The following is a 19,060-nucleotide window of genomic DNA, read 5'->3' as shown; positions in this document are numbered from 1 at the left end:
TTGACAGTCCGCCATCTATAGCAGAGCTCACCAAGGCTGTTGACTCCCTAGCAAGAAATAAGGCTCCGGGAAAAGACGGCATCCCCTCAGAGATCATCAAAGCCGGCAAAAACACCATCCTGCTTCGGCACCTTCATGAGCTTCTGTGTCAGTGCTGGGAAGAGGGTACAGTCCCTCAGGATATGCGGGATGCCAACATCATTACGCTCTACAAAAACAAAGGTGACCGTGGTGATTGTAACAATTACCGTGGTATATCCCTTCTAAGCACTATTGGAAAGACCTTTGCCCGCGTTATCCTGGCCAGGCTACAACTACTTGCTTCTCGAATCTATCCGGAATCGCAGTGTGGCTTTAGAAGAAGCAGATCAACTATCGATATGATATTCTCCATACGCCAACTTCAGGAGAAGTCCAGAGAGCAGAAAATGCCATTATATATGGCCTTCATTGATCTAACAAAGGCTTTTGACTCGGTAAGCAGAACAGGCCTCTTCCTCCTGCTCCAAAAAATCGGATGTCCACCAAAGCTGCTGAGGATCATCAAGTCTTTCCATGATGACATGCAAGGCACCATACAGCACAACGGTTCAACATCAGCCGCCTTCCAAATAAAAAATGGGGTAAAGCAAGGCTGTGTCCTCGCTCCTACATTGTTTGGCATCTTCTTCTCACTCTTACTGTCACATGCCTTTCAGACATCAGATGATGGAGTGTTTCTGCACAGTAGAAGTGACGGGAAACTGTTCAATCTCTCGCGCCTGCGTGCCAAGACCAAAATCAGAAACGTCCTGATCAAGGAGATGTTATTTGCTGATGATGCCGCTCTCTGGTAACACACACAGAAGAAGCCCTCCAAAGGCTCATTAACTGTTTTGAGCAAGCATGTAATGACTTTGGCTTAGCTATCAGCCTTAAGAAGACCAACATCATGGGCCAGGCTACATCAGACATCCCAAACATACATATTGGAGACCACAGATTACAAGAGGTGGAGAAGTTTACCTATCTGGGCTCTACCGTCACCTACAACCTATCCCTTGATGCTGAGCTCAATATACGCATTGGCAAGGCAGCTGCTGCGATGGCCCAACTCTCCAAACGGGCTTGGGACAACAATAAGCTGACCAAGACCACAAAAATGAAGATCTACCAGGCATGTGTACTCAGCACTCTACTGTATGGAAGCGAGAGCTGGACGCTATACACACGCCAAGAGCGTCGCCTAAACATCTTTCACCTGCGCTGCCTCCGAAAAATCCTCCACATCAAATGGCAGAATCATATCCCCAACAAAGATGTCCTCAGGCAAGCAGGAATACCAAGCATGTTTGCACTCCTCACACAAAGACGTATGAGATGGCTTGGGCATGTTAGCCGTATGAAAGATGGCAGAATCCCCAAGGACATACTCTACGGAGAGCTTGCTAGGGGTACTAGGTCTGTGGGTAGACCAATCCTACGTTACAAGGATGTTTGCAAAAGGGATATGAAGGCCTGCAACATCAACATTAGCGGTTGGGAGGCAGTCGCCGGCAACCGTGGAGAATGGCGACGTACAGTAAAAGAGGGTATACAGAGGAGTGACAGAAAGAAAGAGGAGAAATGGAAAGAAAGGAAGAGACATAAACAAGAGACCATGGCACTACAACCAGCCAGGAACAGTCTTCGCTACATTTGCAGTACCTGCCAGAGGGAGTGTTTGTCCAGGATAGGACTACACAGCCACAGCAAGAAATGTAACAGGAAATAAAATATAACAGCCAGACTAGACCTAGAAAAAAAAAAAAATTGCGCAACTCCATTGTCTCCCGAGACAGAAAGGATGCCAATACAATACAAGACCTTGGAATATCTTGTGTACATAGGATTTCCCATACCTTCAAATATATGAATAGATAATAGTATACATTTCACACTATGATTTGGTGGCAGAAATTATCTGGGTTGTCATATTATTCATAACATACCCTCTATTGTCTAGAAATATACGTAATAATCTTTCTCTAATAACCCCTGCCAATTTAATCCGCATTCCTTTATTCACATTACAAAAATTCTCCTTTGGTACTAAGATGATTTTGTTCCCTTATACTTATAATATGTAAATTTGCAATGGATTACTAGGTCTTGCACCTCCCCTAAGTATAAGGTATACCCCTTGAAAACTGTTATTATTCTACACATTTCTGTGTCTCTAATATTTTTTACAAATATTTTATAAAACTATTTCCAATGGTACCTTTATCTTACTTTACTCTTTTACTTGTTTCAGTCCACTTGACTGCGGCCATGCTGGAGCGCCACCTTCATAGTCGAGCAAATCAACCCCATGCATATTCTTTGTAAGACTAGTACTTATTCTATCCGTCCCTTTTGCCGAACCACTAAGTTATGAGGACGTAAACACACCAGTATCGCATGCTGCAGCACATCAAATGGAGTCTCAAGACAAAAGCGAGATGAGACTTTCTCAAGATCAGTAAATTCATACTGCAAGATCTTCTGGAAGGCACTTCCATCCAGTCAAAGGATTTTTTTAACAATATCAGACAATACAACTCTGCATTTCAAATGACATCCTTCAAATGACATCCTGCATTTCAAATGACAAAAATTTTGTCGTCAATGCTGCATTTTCTTATATCACCTGTTTCAACATAACTGTAATATACAAGCTATGCCATTTTAATCCCAAGCAATGCCAGGTATCTCTGCTAGTATTATATATATATATATATATGTATATATAACACAGTATCTTAGTATTGACCAGACTATCAGGTGCTGGTCATAATGTCCTTCCACTTCTGTCTTGATGGCATCATTCTTTTCCATCTTGACCCAAACTGCTTAGCTAGATCATCTTTCCATTGTCATGAAGGCCTTTCAAGTTGCCTATTCTGATCTCTTAGATACCACTCAACAACTGTATAAGTCCACCTGTTGTCTGTGAACTTTGCAACATTTCAGGCCCAGTGGCACTTATGCTTTCAGTATTCAACAATCACATTGTTCACTCTGCTCTGTTATTGAATGATTTCATTTCAAATATGTTCTTGTAATGATATTCCTAGCTGGGATCTTTCTATAACCCTTTTCATCATCAATCATTCTATCCTTTTCATAGTAGTCCAAGTCTCACTTACATATAAAAGCACAGGTAATTATTGAATTAAACACTAGACATAGGCTCTATCATTCATGCACATTAACATTAGACATCATGCAAAGTATACTCATCTTATTTCTTGCTAATATTCACAGGCCTTCTGCATTTAATCCTCATGTTTCACTACCATGCAATATCTTACACCAACACATATGGTATTTACATGTTAAGAGTATGTTTTCATCAAATGGTATTTACCATTTGTAAAAATGTATAAATAGTTGCTCTTCCCCAATTGTAATTGTAGACACCAATCAGAATGTCTGTATGCAATGCTCTCAGAAATTTTATGAAAAACATGAATAAAGTAGGCAGTAATATGGCTGTGTGAAGCTTACTTCCCAACCACTTGATTTCTGGTTCAGTCCTACAGCATGGTACCTAAAGCAAGTGTCTTCTATTATAGCCTCAAGCTAACCAAAGCCTTGTGAATGAATTTGGTAGAAGGAAACGGAATGAAGCCTGTTGTGTGTGTGTGTGTGTGTGTGTGTGTGTGTGTGTGTGTGTGTGTGTGTGTGTGTGTGTGTGTGTGTGTGTGTGTGCGTGTGTGTGTGTGTGTGTGTGTGTGTGTGTGTGCTTGATGACCAGTGTTGGTGTCTTTACATCCCCATAACTTAGCAGTTTGGCAAAAGAGACCAATAGAATAAGTAAAAGGTTTAAGAAAAAATGTACTGAGAGTAGATTCTTTCAACTAAAAATTGTTTAAGGTAGTGCTCCAGCATGACTGCTGTCTAATGACTGAAACAAGTAAAAGATAAAGATAGTAATAAATAGGAACAATACAGGACATATGTACTGTCCCTATGCTAGGATATTTACATGGACCCATTAAGCAATTGTTATGAATTAGTTTATATAATAAAGTTCCTTCATTTCATCCATTCAATGATTAGTGCAAGAGTGAAATAAGACAACTTTCTAAATGTATATTTAGCGAAAGCAACTTTCTAAATATATATTTAGAGAAAGTTGCTTTAAATAAGCTCTGATTGTTGTCTTTTAGTCCCAGTTTAGACCTATGATCAAAGACAAAGTAGCCATGACAATCTTAGCCAGACAATATTATCCAATGTGCCTTAATTTAATGACAGTACAGCGTGATTTAAGGATATATGACTGCAATTTTTAGCTGGTTTAGTGATCACTTACAGACTCCTTTTTGGCTAGATCTTATTGATTTGTAAACTTGATAATGAAGAAAAAATATGTATGTACTCAAATTGTTTTAGAAAAGCAAAATGGTGTAAACATACCTTAACAGTAGCTGTAGTATCCAAGCCATTGGTGTCGTTAGCCTTAATAAGCATTTGAATATATCCACTGACACTTGAATCAAGATCTGCTTTTCGATAAATACCACTATTTCTTATTTCAAAGGGAGTCTTCAATTGTTTCAATGCATCATTGCCAAAGTATTCAAAGGATTCAATGAAATATTTATGCTGCTTATTCTTTGGGTCAGTATCTGCATCATTCACATAATACTAACAAGAAAATATCAAAGAACCTTATAAATACTTTTGATCCACATATAATAATCTTAAAATTCAAGAAATACATACATAAATAAAATGGTACAAGCTCTAATAAAATAAATGTGAGCAAAATGTTAAATTTTATAATGAATTGAGTAAATCCCACTAATACTTATTTTATAATTCCTCTAAAGGGATGAAAAGGCAAAGTCAAATTCCATGTGTTACAGACTCAGAACAATTTCAAATTCCAACTGAAGTTGCACCATATGAATTCAAGAAGAGATATCTTCTCTATCAACTTGAGAAATTCAAGACTAAAATATGTATAAAATCTCCCCTACCATAAATTCAATTGAAGGGGAAACATGATAGATCTTATTGATTTCTAATCTAAAATAAGGAAGAAATTTATATCTCATCTGTTTGAAACCCTGATAGATTATGGAACTAATTGTCTTGTTTGGTTTTGTTCTCAATGCCTGGAGTTCAAATACGACAAATACTGAATTTATTTATCCTCCTCTGACCATATGAAAACTATTCAACTACACAACTTAGAAAATAAACTTGAGTTTCATAAAAGTAATCAACATAAAGAAAGCTCAGCAATGAATGAGTTTATGGATGATTAATGGGTTGGATGGGTGTTGATAAAGGACCAAAAACTCCCAAAATATGGCATTACTCATTTTTCCCTCTTCAATCTCATTGTTTGTCTTCATCTGGCACCTTGGATATGAAAATCATAACTAAATCAATACTGGTTACAATTTCTATGAAAAATCAGTAGAGATGATCTTATAACATGGTTTAAGTGCACTACTAATACAGTAGTGCACTGTAGTACAAAGGTGGTGAGCTGGCAGAATCATTAGCACACTGGGCAAAATGTTAAAGGTATTTCGTCTGCTGTTACGTTCTGAGTTCAAATTCCGCCGAGGTCGACTTTGCCTTTCATCCTTTCGGGGTTGATGAAATAAGTATCAGTTACGTACTGGAGTTGATGTAATCGATTTAATCCCTTTCTCTGTCTGTGTTTGTCCCCTCTATGTTCAGCTCCTTGTGGGCAATAAAGAAATAAATACAGTAGTACACAGTATTGACTCATGAAAACATTTAAAATACTTTGTAGTATTTTATGGTTGTATATTAAAATACATGTCTCTACAAGTCATTAAAGCTCACACAGAATAAATTCTAATCAACTGGATTGAGCTCACTGCTCTGAGCACTGGCGTTCCTATTCCTCTAACTTATTTTAAAAAATATATTCTATTATAATTTGCTTAAATCAATAAAATATCATGATATCTTCATGGCATCTTACCTATCTACTTTAATGCATGTCATGATAGGAAGCTAACCCAATTAAGATTTTAAAAAAAGGGGGGGGGGAGAAAAGTCCAAAGCTCTGAAAGTTTCAGCATTTAAATATACTTACTTTAAACTCTAATATTTTTTCTTCTTTAGAAATATCAAATATAATAGCTTTACTAAATGTCTTTTCAGTAAATATTGGTGGATTGTCATCAGCATCTTGAATGACAACATCTATATTCATTTTGTTGAGTAAATCAGGAGAGGGAGATTTAGGACATGAAGCATTATATGTGACCTCAATACAATTCTGGACAAATACCACCAGTTTTAAGAATTTTGTTGTTTCATAATCAACTTCTTTCTGGTCTCAATTAAAGCAGCATTAGAATCATTCTTTAAAACAAAATAGCTTGCAGGTTCACTATCAACTGAAAAAGTTCAAAAGATGTAAATGAAAGAGAATCAAAGCAATTAAAATGGGTTTAGGAAAAAGAAGAAAATCAGTATGTAATTTATTTAATGGGTAATTTAAGTAAACAGTTGTTTCAAGATGACATAGATTGTAGTAGTCTGAAATTCAAATCAAGTTTATTATTTTCTTTTGCTATGTGCATGAATAGTCAAAGCCCCACATGAGAACTCAATCACAACACTGCAGACTAATTTATATAATTTCATAATTCTCTCACTGCTCTTTCTTATGTGCTGCACTGTTCTATGATACATATAGCTAGATAGACTGGACCATCGAGATTCAAGTGTTTTTGCTAATAAAAAATAGTTTATCTGTTCTGATGTCACAGACAGTAAAAGGCTCATACAACTTTGAACAGGTTACACAAGCCTCTCCCAAAAGACATTCTGATTCATCTAGACTTACAGATTTGTAATGTGATTCCAAGATACAATATACAATTTACAATATATTCTTTCCTTCTAAATCTATAAGTATAATTCCATGCTGCTCAATATCTCTTAACTTGTCTCGCTCTTTTCTTTATATCTTATAGTATTTTATACAACACTGTTCCATTACAATGTTTCCCTTGTTCTGTGTGAACTTCAGTTTAAAACAGAACTTCTCAGTGGTTTGCAATAGAGTGTCTCTTTAGAATGCTCATCATTCCTCTAGATTATATAATTTCACCATCATTGTACTTAAACACTATAGCATAGATTATAAATCTTTCGCAAATCTGCAGACAAGGATTGATTTATAATTATAGTAGTTCCTCTTGCTTTTTTAATGCCCTCAATTAATGTATAAACAATAAAACTCTTAATACTGCCTTGAGCTCACTGAGTCTGAAAACCCATTAAATGATACATCTGATGATGAATATTCAAGTAATTTACTTATTTGAATTTGAGAAACAAATAGATATTTATCCTTAAATTTTAAAGAATAGTAGGAATGTGGAATTTTATTATGCAACTCTAATGTACTATAAAATAAATTAAATGTTTTTATAAGTCAACACATCCTAGCAGTGCTCTTTACAATATTTTGTTACGGTTATTTCTACAGAAACTATAGCCAGCACTGATTTTTTGCTATAACGTTTCATATCTTTATATTTAAAACTTTTTAGAATTAAATATATCCAAACAATTCAATATAATGAAAATGAACCAGCTCTGGCTCTGAGTACAAATGTCTTGTTTTCATAAGTTTTGAATTAAAATCTTCCACCAAACTGTAGTTATAATTTATGTTCCTAACACTAGCTTAATGATAACTAAGTTATTTTAATTAAATTCTTTGTTATATTTAAGATTAATTGAAAGATACATAGATCATCTCAAAATAGGTACGGTAATGAAAGGGTTAAAATGGGTATCAAAGTTGCTTAGCCCCAGGCTAGCCCTAATCAGACAGACTAATTTCAGTGACTTTCCTTTATTTATCAGGATAGCTAGGATCATTCTTTCAGTTTACTGTTTCTATTTTCAAGGTGATATGGAGAGAATTGAGGGCATTGGTTGCTATCAATTGGGTCAAGTGAACTTGTAGAAATTCCCATTTGCTAGTGATTGGGCATTAAACTTAACTGCAATATTAATGATTCTTGTCACCTACTTTGGCAATAGTTCTCATTAAGGATATAAGAAAATTTACCTTCCAGTAACTCAAGGGTGCACCCTGACACATTTTCACCACCATTCTTTTTCTCTTCCAACTGGAGTATCCAGTAAGATATTCTATTATCTTTAACTTCTTATCACATAGCATAAACCAGCTCCCTCAATACATCCCTACCACCTCAATTGAGGAGGAGACTTACAAGTTACATGGTAACCACACTAGTGCTAGTACCATTTAAAAAACACCTGACATACTGTGTAAAGTGATTGGCATCAGGATAGGCATCTAGCCATAGACATCAGATCAAAGCAGACATTGAAGATTGAAGTTGTCCTCTGGCCTGCCAGCTCCTGTCTCACTGGTCAACCCACACTAGCATGGAAAATGGACATTAAATGATGAGGATAATGATGATGATGAACTTGGCACTTAAATATTTGTGCTTACACTGAGGTTTCAGTTGTTGACACTTTCTAAATCAATAGTTATTGTTGTTTGACTCAGGTCAGCCTTGATTTCAGTGGACCTATGTTCAAAGGTATTCCAGATATGACTATGCTGTCTCAACAACAACATTGTTTAATGCCTTTCTTGCATTAAGACAGTAGAATGTGATTTGAAGGAAATTGACAGTTATTTCTGGAAAGTCTAGCAACCTTTTATAAGCACCCTCAGTGGCTTGTATTCAATAGTTAGGGTATCACAACCAATTCCAAGAGGAACACTCCACTCAAAATCCAAGTTTTATAATCTACTCCAAAGGAATTAAATCCATACTCCTTATTTATATCTAAGTGAAGCATTTCTTTATCTTAAATAGCAGCATGCAACCAACATCAAATTGCCTTTCTTTTGACATTTGTACCATAGAAGTGACCAATCAGAAGACTTAATTCCTACAGCATTTGGCATTGTACTTCTTTTAATCTATCCTCAAAACTGTCTATATGCTGCTCACCTAAACAAGCTGGAGGACATCTTGCTGGTGAGTTTCATTTTAGGCTCGGTTTTTACAAGATGCCCCTTACCCCCACCCAACACCAACCAATTTACAGAGTGCATTTTTCTTTTTGTGGCACCAGCATTAGAGAGATGTCATGTCCATGATATGACTTGTGGGACCTCTTGATGTTTCTGCTCACTTCTCAACATCTTTACAAGATGAGAGGCATGAGTAATTAAGGGCTGAAGGTATGCTTACAAAGGGCGAAAGAAGTTCTCTGAGACAGATTTTTTGCCTGGCAAGATACTCTTCCTGTCACCCCACGGCCAAACATGATTTCATAGAATACTATAAATGAATGACACTGCTTGTGGGACCGTGACAATATTCAGTGGGACAAACAGAACTCAAAACATGATGTGGAATTGCAAAGACTAGAAAGAAATGAAGTAAACATGTTCCACTGGATGTGCAATGTCAATGTACATGAACATTAGAATACAAACGTATTGAGAGAAAAATTGGGCACAAAAGGAATCAGATGTAATAAGCAAGAGAGAAGACTGTTAAGAACGCATGATGCACATGGGCAGCTGTATAAGGAAATGGTGATCCTTTAACATGGCTAAAACCTATGGATGAAGAAGACCCAAGAAGTAGTGAGGATAATCATAATAACAAAGATAATAATGGTTTCAAATTTTGGCACAGTGCCAGAAACTTAGGGAGAAGTTGGTACTTGTTTTATCGACCTTGAAAGGATGAAAGGCAAAGTCAACCTCGGCAGAATTTGAACTCAGAATGAAGAGACAAACAAAATACTACTAAGCATTTTGCCCATGTGATAACAATTCTGTCATCTCGCAACAATGATAATAAAGATAGTAATTATGATGATAATAAGCAATCTACTGATTTTAGTGATAGTAATAATACTGGTGGTAGTGACAGTATTGGTAGTTGTAATAATAACTCTAATATGTCAGATCACTTTTAGTGCTAATCTGATTTATGGTTGGGCCATCAGTGACTAAACTGGCAACTTTACCAAGCACTTGCCAGGTAAGGAAGGTAGCTTTTGTCAGACAACCTGCAGAACAAATAGCAAAACCTGTTAAAGGGTGGATGAATTCATTAGAATCAACAGCCATCCAACTATATGAGTCTTTAATATATCAGGTCACTTTTAGTGCTATTGGTAACGTGGAATCCAGTACAACCTGTTCCATGGTCACACCATTGGCAACTAAATTTCCAACCCTACTCAAAATTTGCCTGGTAAAGGGGGTGGACTTTGTTAGTCATTCTGCATGATGAAAAACAAACTTGTTAAGGGGTAGATGAACTTTCTAGAGGCAACAGCCATCTAAGTAAGTGCTGCAACAATAAATACTGGAAGTGACAACCAGCACAGGATAACCAGCTTCAATGAGGGCAGCCAGGCTTCTCAGAAGTCTTGGCTGACAACCTGTCTTGTAATGGTAACATGATATAATTATTGATTGGGGGAAACTTTAAAACACATACCTCAATTATGAGAGACATGTCAATAATAAAAAGTAATCCTAACAGTAACAATAAGGCTGTAGATTTTAGCAAAGGGGTTACATCTCGAAGGTGACTTATTAAAATAACAACACAGACCCAGTTGTAATCAAGTTACTGTGAATCACAACAACAAAGGAGGCTAAAATGGACAAAAGGGAACTACAAATTGTAGTCTGAATGTTATATTTGGAGTGAGCCAGAGAAAAGAGGCTATAGGCAAAAGTTATTAAAGCTCTGGAAAAAATAGTCCTCTGAATGTCGACCGAACAGAGGGACCAGCCATCTGAATTGACAGTACCTTGGTAGATAAAACAATTAAGAGTATGAAGACAGGGAAAGCCCCCAGCCCATCATGAATCACTACAGTGATGTTCAAAATATCTGGTAGTGTTGGCTATAGCCTAGTCACCCGTATAGTTAACCAGGTGATGCATGAAGGAGTCATACCCAATGACTGGTGTAGCAGCACCATAGTAAATTGCTACAAAGGTAAAGGTGACACTTTAGATACAAATAATTACAAAGGTATCAAGTTACTGGATCAGGTAATGAAGGCCACGGAGAAGGTAATAGCCCAACTAATTAGGGACAGAGTCAGTTTAAATGAGATGCAGTTTGGATTCGTGCCAGAGAAAAGTACCATTGATGCTATATTTCTGGTAAGACAGCTGCAGGAGAAATACCTGGCCAAAAATAAACCTTTGTAACTGGCTTTTGTTGACATGGAGAAAGCCTTTGACAGGGTCCCCCAATTCCTTATCTGGTGGTCAATGAGGAAACTAGAGATAGATGAATGGTTAGTGAGAGCTGTGCAAGCCATGTACAGGAACGCTATCAGTAAGGTGAGGGTTGGCAACGAGTACAGTGAAGAATTCCGGATAGAGGTAAGAGTCCACTCATGTTCAGTCCTCAGCGCTTTCATATTTATCATAGCCCTTTAGGCAATAACGAAGGAATTCAAGACAGGATGCCCCTGGGAGTTCCTCTATGATGATGACATTGCTCTAATTGCTGAGTCACTATCAGAACTAGAGGAGCAGTTTCAAGTATGGAAGCAAGGATTAGAATCGGAAGACCTTAGAATCAACCTAGCTAAAACCAAAGTCCTAATATATAGAAGGCAGACAAACCTCAAATCCCTTCAAGTAGATGGCCCTGCTCAATCTGTAGAAAAGGCGTAGGTAGAAACTCCATAAGATGTACCTGGTGTAAGCTATGGACACATAAGAGGTGCAGCAATATCAAAGGAATGTTAACTGGGAAGATAATTTTTGAATGTGGCAGATGCTCAGGAGCAATTAACACTGAAAATGTGCAGAGAACAACTTCTGCCACATTCCAGGGAGAAAACTAGAAGTAGTTGATAGCTTCCATTACCTAGATGACCAAGTCAGTAGTGGGGGTGGGTGCACTGAAAGTGTAACTGCTAGAATAAGAGTAGCCTGGGCAAAGTTCAGAGAGCTCTTACCTCTGCTGGTGGCAAAGGGCCTCTCACTCAGAGTAAAAAGTAGATTGTATGATGCATGTGTATGTACAGCCATGCTACATGGAAGTAAAACATGGGCCGTGATTGCTGAGGACATGCATAAGCTTGCAAGGAATGAAGCCAGTATTCTCCGCTGGATGTGTAATGTCAGTGTGCATACACAACAGAGTGTAAGTACATTGAGAGAAAAGTTGGACTGAAGAAGCATCAGTTGTGGTGTGCAAGAGGGATGACAGTGCTGATATGGTCATGTGGCAAGAATGGGTGAGGATAGCTGTGTTAAGAAGTGTCACACTCTAGCGGTTGAGGGAACCTGTGGAAGAGGTAGACCCAAGAAGACCTGGGATGAGGTGGTGAAGCACAACCTTTGAACATTAGACCTCACTGAGGCAATGACTAGTGACTGAGACCTTTGAAAATGGGATATGCTTGAGAAGACCTGATGAGCCAAGTGAGACAATAAACCATGGCCTATGCCAGGGGTGTAACCAGCCCACTTATGTGTACCTTTCCTTCATTGGACACTAAACTCTGCTTGCGAAGACCTATTGAGGCAAGTGAAATCGAAATCAAATTCGGTGACTGGCATCTGTGCTAGTGGAGTGCTAAGAGAACCATCTAAGCATGATTGTTGCCAGAGCAGCTAACTAGCTTCCATGCCGGTGGCATGTAAAAAGCACCATTCAAGTGTGATCATTTCCAGCGTCACCTCACTGGGACTTGTGTCAGTGGCACATGAAAAAATATTCGAGCGAGGTTGTTGCCAGTGCCACTGGACTGGCTCCTCTGCAGGTAGTACATAAAAAACACCATTTGAGCGTGGCTGTTGCCAGTACTGCCCGACTGGCCCTCGTGCCGGTGGCATGTGAAAGCACCCACTACACTCTCAGAGTGGTTGGCATTTGGAAGGGCATCCAGCTGTAGAAACTCTGCCAGATCAGATTGGAGCCTGGTGCAGCCAACTGGTTCGCCAATCCTCAGTCAAATCATCCAACTCATACCAGCATGGAAAACGGACATTAAATGATGATGATGATGATGAAGAAGAAGAAGAGCTGAAAGATGTGAGTGAATAAAGATTGACTGATCAGATTAGACAAATTAAGACCAAAGTGTGATTAGAGATGGAAAAAGAGAAGATTACAATGGAAGTGAGAAAGTAACTGTAAGGATCTATAGGTCCAGAAGAAATGCACATAGACCAAGGGAGTCTACCAAGGGGACATGCACAAAGAGAATCTACGTACCTCTAACTAGAGAGTCACTGGTAGAAAATAGCCCAGAACTGGCTACTTTCAATGACAGAATTCTGGAAGTAATGTTCTTTGAGGAAAGGAAAAAGTTATCATCATTGAAGCCATGTTATAGGTCAGAACTCAGAAAAATAAATGAAGTTGTCATGAGAATTCCATTTGAGGATATCACTGTGTTAAATTCCTTCACACATGTCATTACAGAGAAGATGGACTAAACTTTCATCCTTTTGAGGTTGACTAAGCTTTCATCTTTTTGAGGTTGATGAATTAAGTACCAGTGGAACACTGGGGTCGTAATCAACTACCCCCCCCCACATACACACACACAAATTTCAAGCCTTGTGCTTATAGTAGAAAAGATTATTATTCATTTATTCACTTAACTCCTGATTTATCTATCATTTCTCAACTCCATCTCATAGCTTAGAGATGTAACAATTTTCTCAAGGTTGTTTTTGAGCAGTAAGAATCTGTCTTCTGCATTCTTTAAAATAAATCATGTCTTAACTAGCTCCAGGATCCTTCATCAGCTTCATCTATTGTCTGTTGAAAAAATTCTCCATTCCCTCCATTTAACTTAGATCAACTAACTTTTTAACTCTTCTCATACATCTAGAAGTTTACACCTTATTTTGGTGCTCATCATCTGGCCTAATTGAAAAGAACAAGATATTTATCACTCTCTTCATTCACTTCTCTTATCTGCTCATCATCTGGAAGTTGTACTCTACTGCTATCTATTTTTTGCCCTCTCCTCAGTTCAATAATAGCACATTTTTCTGGACCAAATGTCATCTGGATGCCCTGTGAGGAAATTCATACAGTCTGAATAAGCAGAGGTAGCAATGGGTGAAATTCACTCAGCGTGCTAACAATTCTGCTAGCTCATCGCTTTAAATAAGAGAATAATAATAATAAATCTTTGCATCAGTATTCATAGGCCAACAAATAGATTTCATGTCACATATTTGTTCTGGGCATGGAAAGCAGAGGTTAAATAATGATGATGATGTTACTGCTGCTGCTGCTGATGATGCTGATGAAGATGATGATGGTGATGATGATGATGGAGATGGTGATTATTATTATTATTATTATTATTATTATTATTATAATTATTATTTTTATTATTATTCAGAAGTTTTATTTTATAGTGTGCTTTCACTTCACTACCGAGTGCAGCTCTGTGTGCCTTGGGTATGTGCTGTGGTTTGCTGTGATGCTCTTATGGTTACTGTATTGAAAGTGTTTTGTGTAGGATGTGTGCAGTGCCCAGTAGTACAATTTTCTGTATGTTATATATATGTCATGGTGTTTTTGTTATGTATTTGTCTGAATATTTTTTTATCATACCTAATGCGCCTACTATGAAAGGAATTATTTCTGTTTTTAGATTCCACATCCGATTCCTCTATTTCCAGGTCTTTGTATTTTGAAAGTTTCTCCATTTCTTTTAGAGAAACGTTGTCACCTACTGGTATTGATACATCAATTAGAAAGCATTTTTTTCTTCATGATCACAGACAACTATATCTGGCCTATTGGCCTTAATTTCTCTATCTGTGTGTATTGGCATATCCTAGAGTATTGTTGCTTTCTCTTGTTTTCTGTGACTTTTTCTGGTGTGTGTCTATACCATCTTTTTTCTGTTGTTATTTCATTATTATTATTATATTATTATTATTATTATTATTATTATTAGGCTCTAAATGCACTCTACGAAAAATCCTTCAGAAACAAAGTCTTCATGAAAATTAATAACCATAAACATAATCAAGATGTTTAAAATAATGATATTTATGTAGTAAGATGCATTATGATTTTGAGGTGTATCTTTTGCTAAAACAAATTTGTCTTATATTCTTTAAATGCAGTAATTGACTCATTTATTTTTGTTAACAAAGTTTTCAAAGTTTTTACTTACCAATAGTATAACATAAATCAAATCCAGAATCTTTAGCCTTCACTGAAGCAATAGCTATCGGTGGTGGTCCTTCTTTAATAGGGAATGTGTCATTAGGCTGGAGAAATTCAGGGGGCTCATCATTAATGTTTGTAACATTCACAGATAACAAAAATACTGTAGGAATTGAAGAGAGCGATGGAGTACCAGAATCAGAAGCTTTTATTTCAACCTAGAAATTAAATATTGATGGCATTTTATTTTATTCTTATTGGTTAAGAAATGAAAGTATATTCACAAAAATGACATGCACTTTGAGTATCAACTTTGTATCTGTGTAACACTAAATTGTCTATGAATCTACAATGCCAGCACTAACAATAACAGTCTTTTTTTTTTGTAATTTTGGCATGTGTTGCACAGAACACTTTCAAGCAGTATTTAATAACAATATACCTTTTTTATGCCAACTTTTAATCAATTCTTTCAACATAAACGGATACAGGATACCTCTTTTACAATTAGAATAAATATGGATAACAGGAGTATACATACAGATAACTGAAATACATGATAATAATAATGCTCATTCGTCATTGTTAATGGTGACCAGGACATCATATGGGAGAAGATATGTCGTGGTGCATCCAGCCATGGTCAATCAAGCTAATGCCTGCTCAGAAGGTTCTGCTACTGGTCAGACACTGTTGGTCTGCAGGGAATGAAGGCAAGGATTTGGCTCTGGATTTGCACAGCTCACATTTTCTTTGTGCTTCTATGATCTTACTCTGTTCATAGAAGTGGCACCTCTGTTGGTGCAGCTACACCAGGCAAAGCAGTCCTGTGCCTGCATTTCTCAGGTGTCAGGGTTGATCTGAGTGCACTTCAGTGAGGTTTTGTGTGTTATCTTTGAAGTGCTTTTTCTGCCCACCTTGTGTGCACTTGGCTTCTGCTAATTCATTCTCCAGATCTATGAATATTGACAATGGAGTTGACACATACCTCACAAAGGGAAGCTCAGCATTCAGGTGGCTATGTGAATCAGTATGGGAGAGGAAAGGCATTAAGCTAGCCACCAAGTTGAAGATGTACAAAGCAGTTGTACTGTGAGATTTGGACAGTTTACAAACACCATGCCAAATGGCTAAACTTCTTCTGCATGAAGTGTCTGAGAAACCCAATGAAAATCACCTACAAGACAAGGTCCTAGACATGGACGTCTTCTCTGGAGCTGATCTGCTAAGCATTACATTCTGGTGAGGAATGCACAGGTTAGGTAGGCAGGCCACCTTGTTTGAATACATGACACAAAAAACTGTTTTGCAGTCAATTGGCAGAAAGCAACTGGAATACATATGAATAAGCTAGAAAACACATATGGGGAATATCGAATACAAACACTGGAATACACAAAGATTATTGGAATACACATGGATAACACTTTATAATGATCTTACTTGTATAATGGTTTCTTTTCATAATCTAGCTTCTTCTCCAAAATAACATTTCCAGATTTGTTTACTTTAAATTACTGTTATCAGCTTTACTTTCCAGTTCATAATTAATTTCAGCATTAACACCAAAATCTTTGTCTGATATGTTGATTTTATATATAGTAGAGCCAGGACATGTTGACTGCAAAGAAGAAAGAAAAATTAAACAAAATATTAGAAAAATATTTTGAAAATTGTCATTGTTTTTATTTGATTTGGCATTGAGTATCAACACAGAATTTATATTTGGTGCAGCTGTTTATATTAATCATTTATCAAATACATTTTATTCAAGAGTAACTTCTTAGTTTTTATAAAAGCTTATCGTGACTTTTAACATTAGCATAATTGTAAACATTGAGAAAAGAGGAGTACATCTGATTGAATTTACTGCCAGTGCATTTGTTATTTCATCAATTATTTCTTTAATTTTACCAAAGCATTTCAGTTTACATCTGTAGCCAAGTTTTTTAACTCATTACTTTCCTATATCAATAGAGTAACAAATGGAAATGTAAGAAAATGAAAATATGTGTTATAGTTTTCAAGGAAGATAAAAGTAAAGATGATTATAAAAAATATATTAAGATAAATTTAGTAGAATTTTTTTTCACGTCAATACTAAGAAAACTAAGTCAATACTAACAAAATACTAAGAACTGTTTTTACATTTTCTGTTTGCAAATCAAGTTAACTAATGTACTAAAGCCTGTACACTTAGTGGCTTTAAATAGCTGTAAGCTATTTCTCTTTACACATTCCAAAAATGAGTACAACAAATTCAATACTCAGTCAAATCAATCAATTTTTGTCTGCTTGTAGAAGAGACAGCAAATTAAATTTATCCAAATCTCATAGTATCAGCTAAAAGATATTAAGTTTACTTTAATTATACATTTAAACTGATTACACAAGTTGTTTATTGCCATAATAACAAAAAAGGATAAGAATTGGGGGTCTCAAAACTATTTGACTCTGCAGGCTGTACTGAAGCAAAAATTAAAATTCATAGGCCCACAAGGGACAATTACTTTTAATGTCGTATGCTGTTTTCCTGCAGATCAAAAATATGATCATCAATTCCAATATCCTTCAGCTTCTTAAGCAACATTTGGGTGTTGTATCAAGTGCACCAATTATCACAGGACCATTATTATTATTATTTAAGATGTCACACATTATCCAATATCGTTATGTTGTTGATTGAAGATATTGCATCTACTGGGGGTTTGTACTATCTCTCAAGTCACCACAAGGACCTCAGACAGGCAGTACTTTATGTAATATGTGTGCACTTCCAAGCAATGCCAATTTTTGCAGTACACCAAGATTGTAGGGTAAAAGTTTCCAGATGTTTCTTCAGGTGAGGTGGTATTGAAACCCAATGCTCTGATGACAATAGGGACAAACTTTATGCTGCCACATCTTGATGATTTCAATTCTCAGTCTCCATATTATCAATCTTTTCTCTTCTCTCATGATAATATGTTGATCTCTTGGCACTGCTGTGACAATTATTAGGCACTCTTCTTGTTCATCCTAATGGTTACTTACTATATATCGGCTTCAGTGCTCTGACACCTTATTTGTCTAGAAGTCAAAGTCCCAGAGGATTTTGCTTTCCCCTTTTCGTCCATTACCTTTTCTGGTATATGTTGGTACAAGCACCAATTACTTGTATTCACATATCCAGCATAGTAATCAGTGAAGGTTTCAGGCAACCGTGTGCCTGTGCTTGTGCTCTTTTTGTGCAAGACTTTCACAAGCACTAACAATGTGAGTCACACTTTCAACCCTTTATTATTATTATTATTATTATTATTATTATTATTATTATTATTATTATTATTATTATTAAGGCAGCAAGCTGGCAGAATTGTTAGCACACTGCATGAAATGCTTAGCGGTATATTGTCCATCGCTATAATCTGAGTTCAAATTCCACCAAGGTCAACTTTACCTTTCATCCTTTGAGGGTTAATAAAATAAGTGCCAGTTGAACACTGGAGTGAATTTAATGACTCATCCCTACCCTAAAGTTGCTGCCCTTGTGGTAAAATCTGAAACTATTGTTATTATCATTATTATTACTAGGGTACCCATTAAATGATGTGTAGTTTAATGTCCTATTTTTCTCATGCATACCCAAAAGTTTTACATATATTTTACTTAAATCTATTTCTAATCTGTGAGAATTTGCATATTGAGATAGAAATTCTTCTCTTCTTTCCTGTGATAAATCTCTTGGGCTGTGTAGTGTGTTGAGCATCTTGATGTAGAATTACTTCTCTTCTTTCATTGCTGTCAAAGACATCAACAGATATCTTTATCAGCGACTGTATGATCACAGAAAGGAAATTTGATAGCTTGTAGTT

At 36.6% G+C, this 19,060-nt stretch overlaps 1 protein-coding gene across 2 annotated transcripts in view; it reads right to left on the bottom strand.

The window, feature by feature from the left end:
- Positions 1–15,418, bottom strand: part of LOC115232682 — a 65,931-nt gene extending 50,513 nt beyond the window's left edge. For both annotated transcript variants that reach the window (XM_036514998.1, XM_029802702.2), the window contains exons 1-3: positions 15,214–15,418; positions 6,092–6,398; positions 4,426–4,656 (exon numbers count right to left, since the gene is read on the bottom strand). In XM_036514998.1, coding sequence (XP_036370891.1) covers positions 4,426–4,656; positions 6,092–6,211 — 351 coding nt within the window. In that variant the 5' untranslated portion in view covers positions 6,212–6,398; positions 15,214–15,418. The remainder of the gene's footprint in view (positions 1–4,425; positions 4,657–6,091; positions 6,399–15,213) is intronic.
- Between the last annotated feature and the right edge of the window lie 3,642 nt (positions 15,419–19,060).

This window comes from Octopus sinensis, linkage group LG2 (assembly GCF_006345805.1).
Source record: "Octopus sinensis linkage group LG2, ASM634580v1, whole genome shotgun sequence".
NCBI lineage: Eukaryota > Metazoa > Mollusca > Cephalopoda > Octopoda > Octopodidae > Octopus > Octopus sinensis.
Note: the sequence above shows the minus strand (reverse complement) of the source record. Positions and strands in the feature narration are given on the sequence as shown.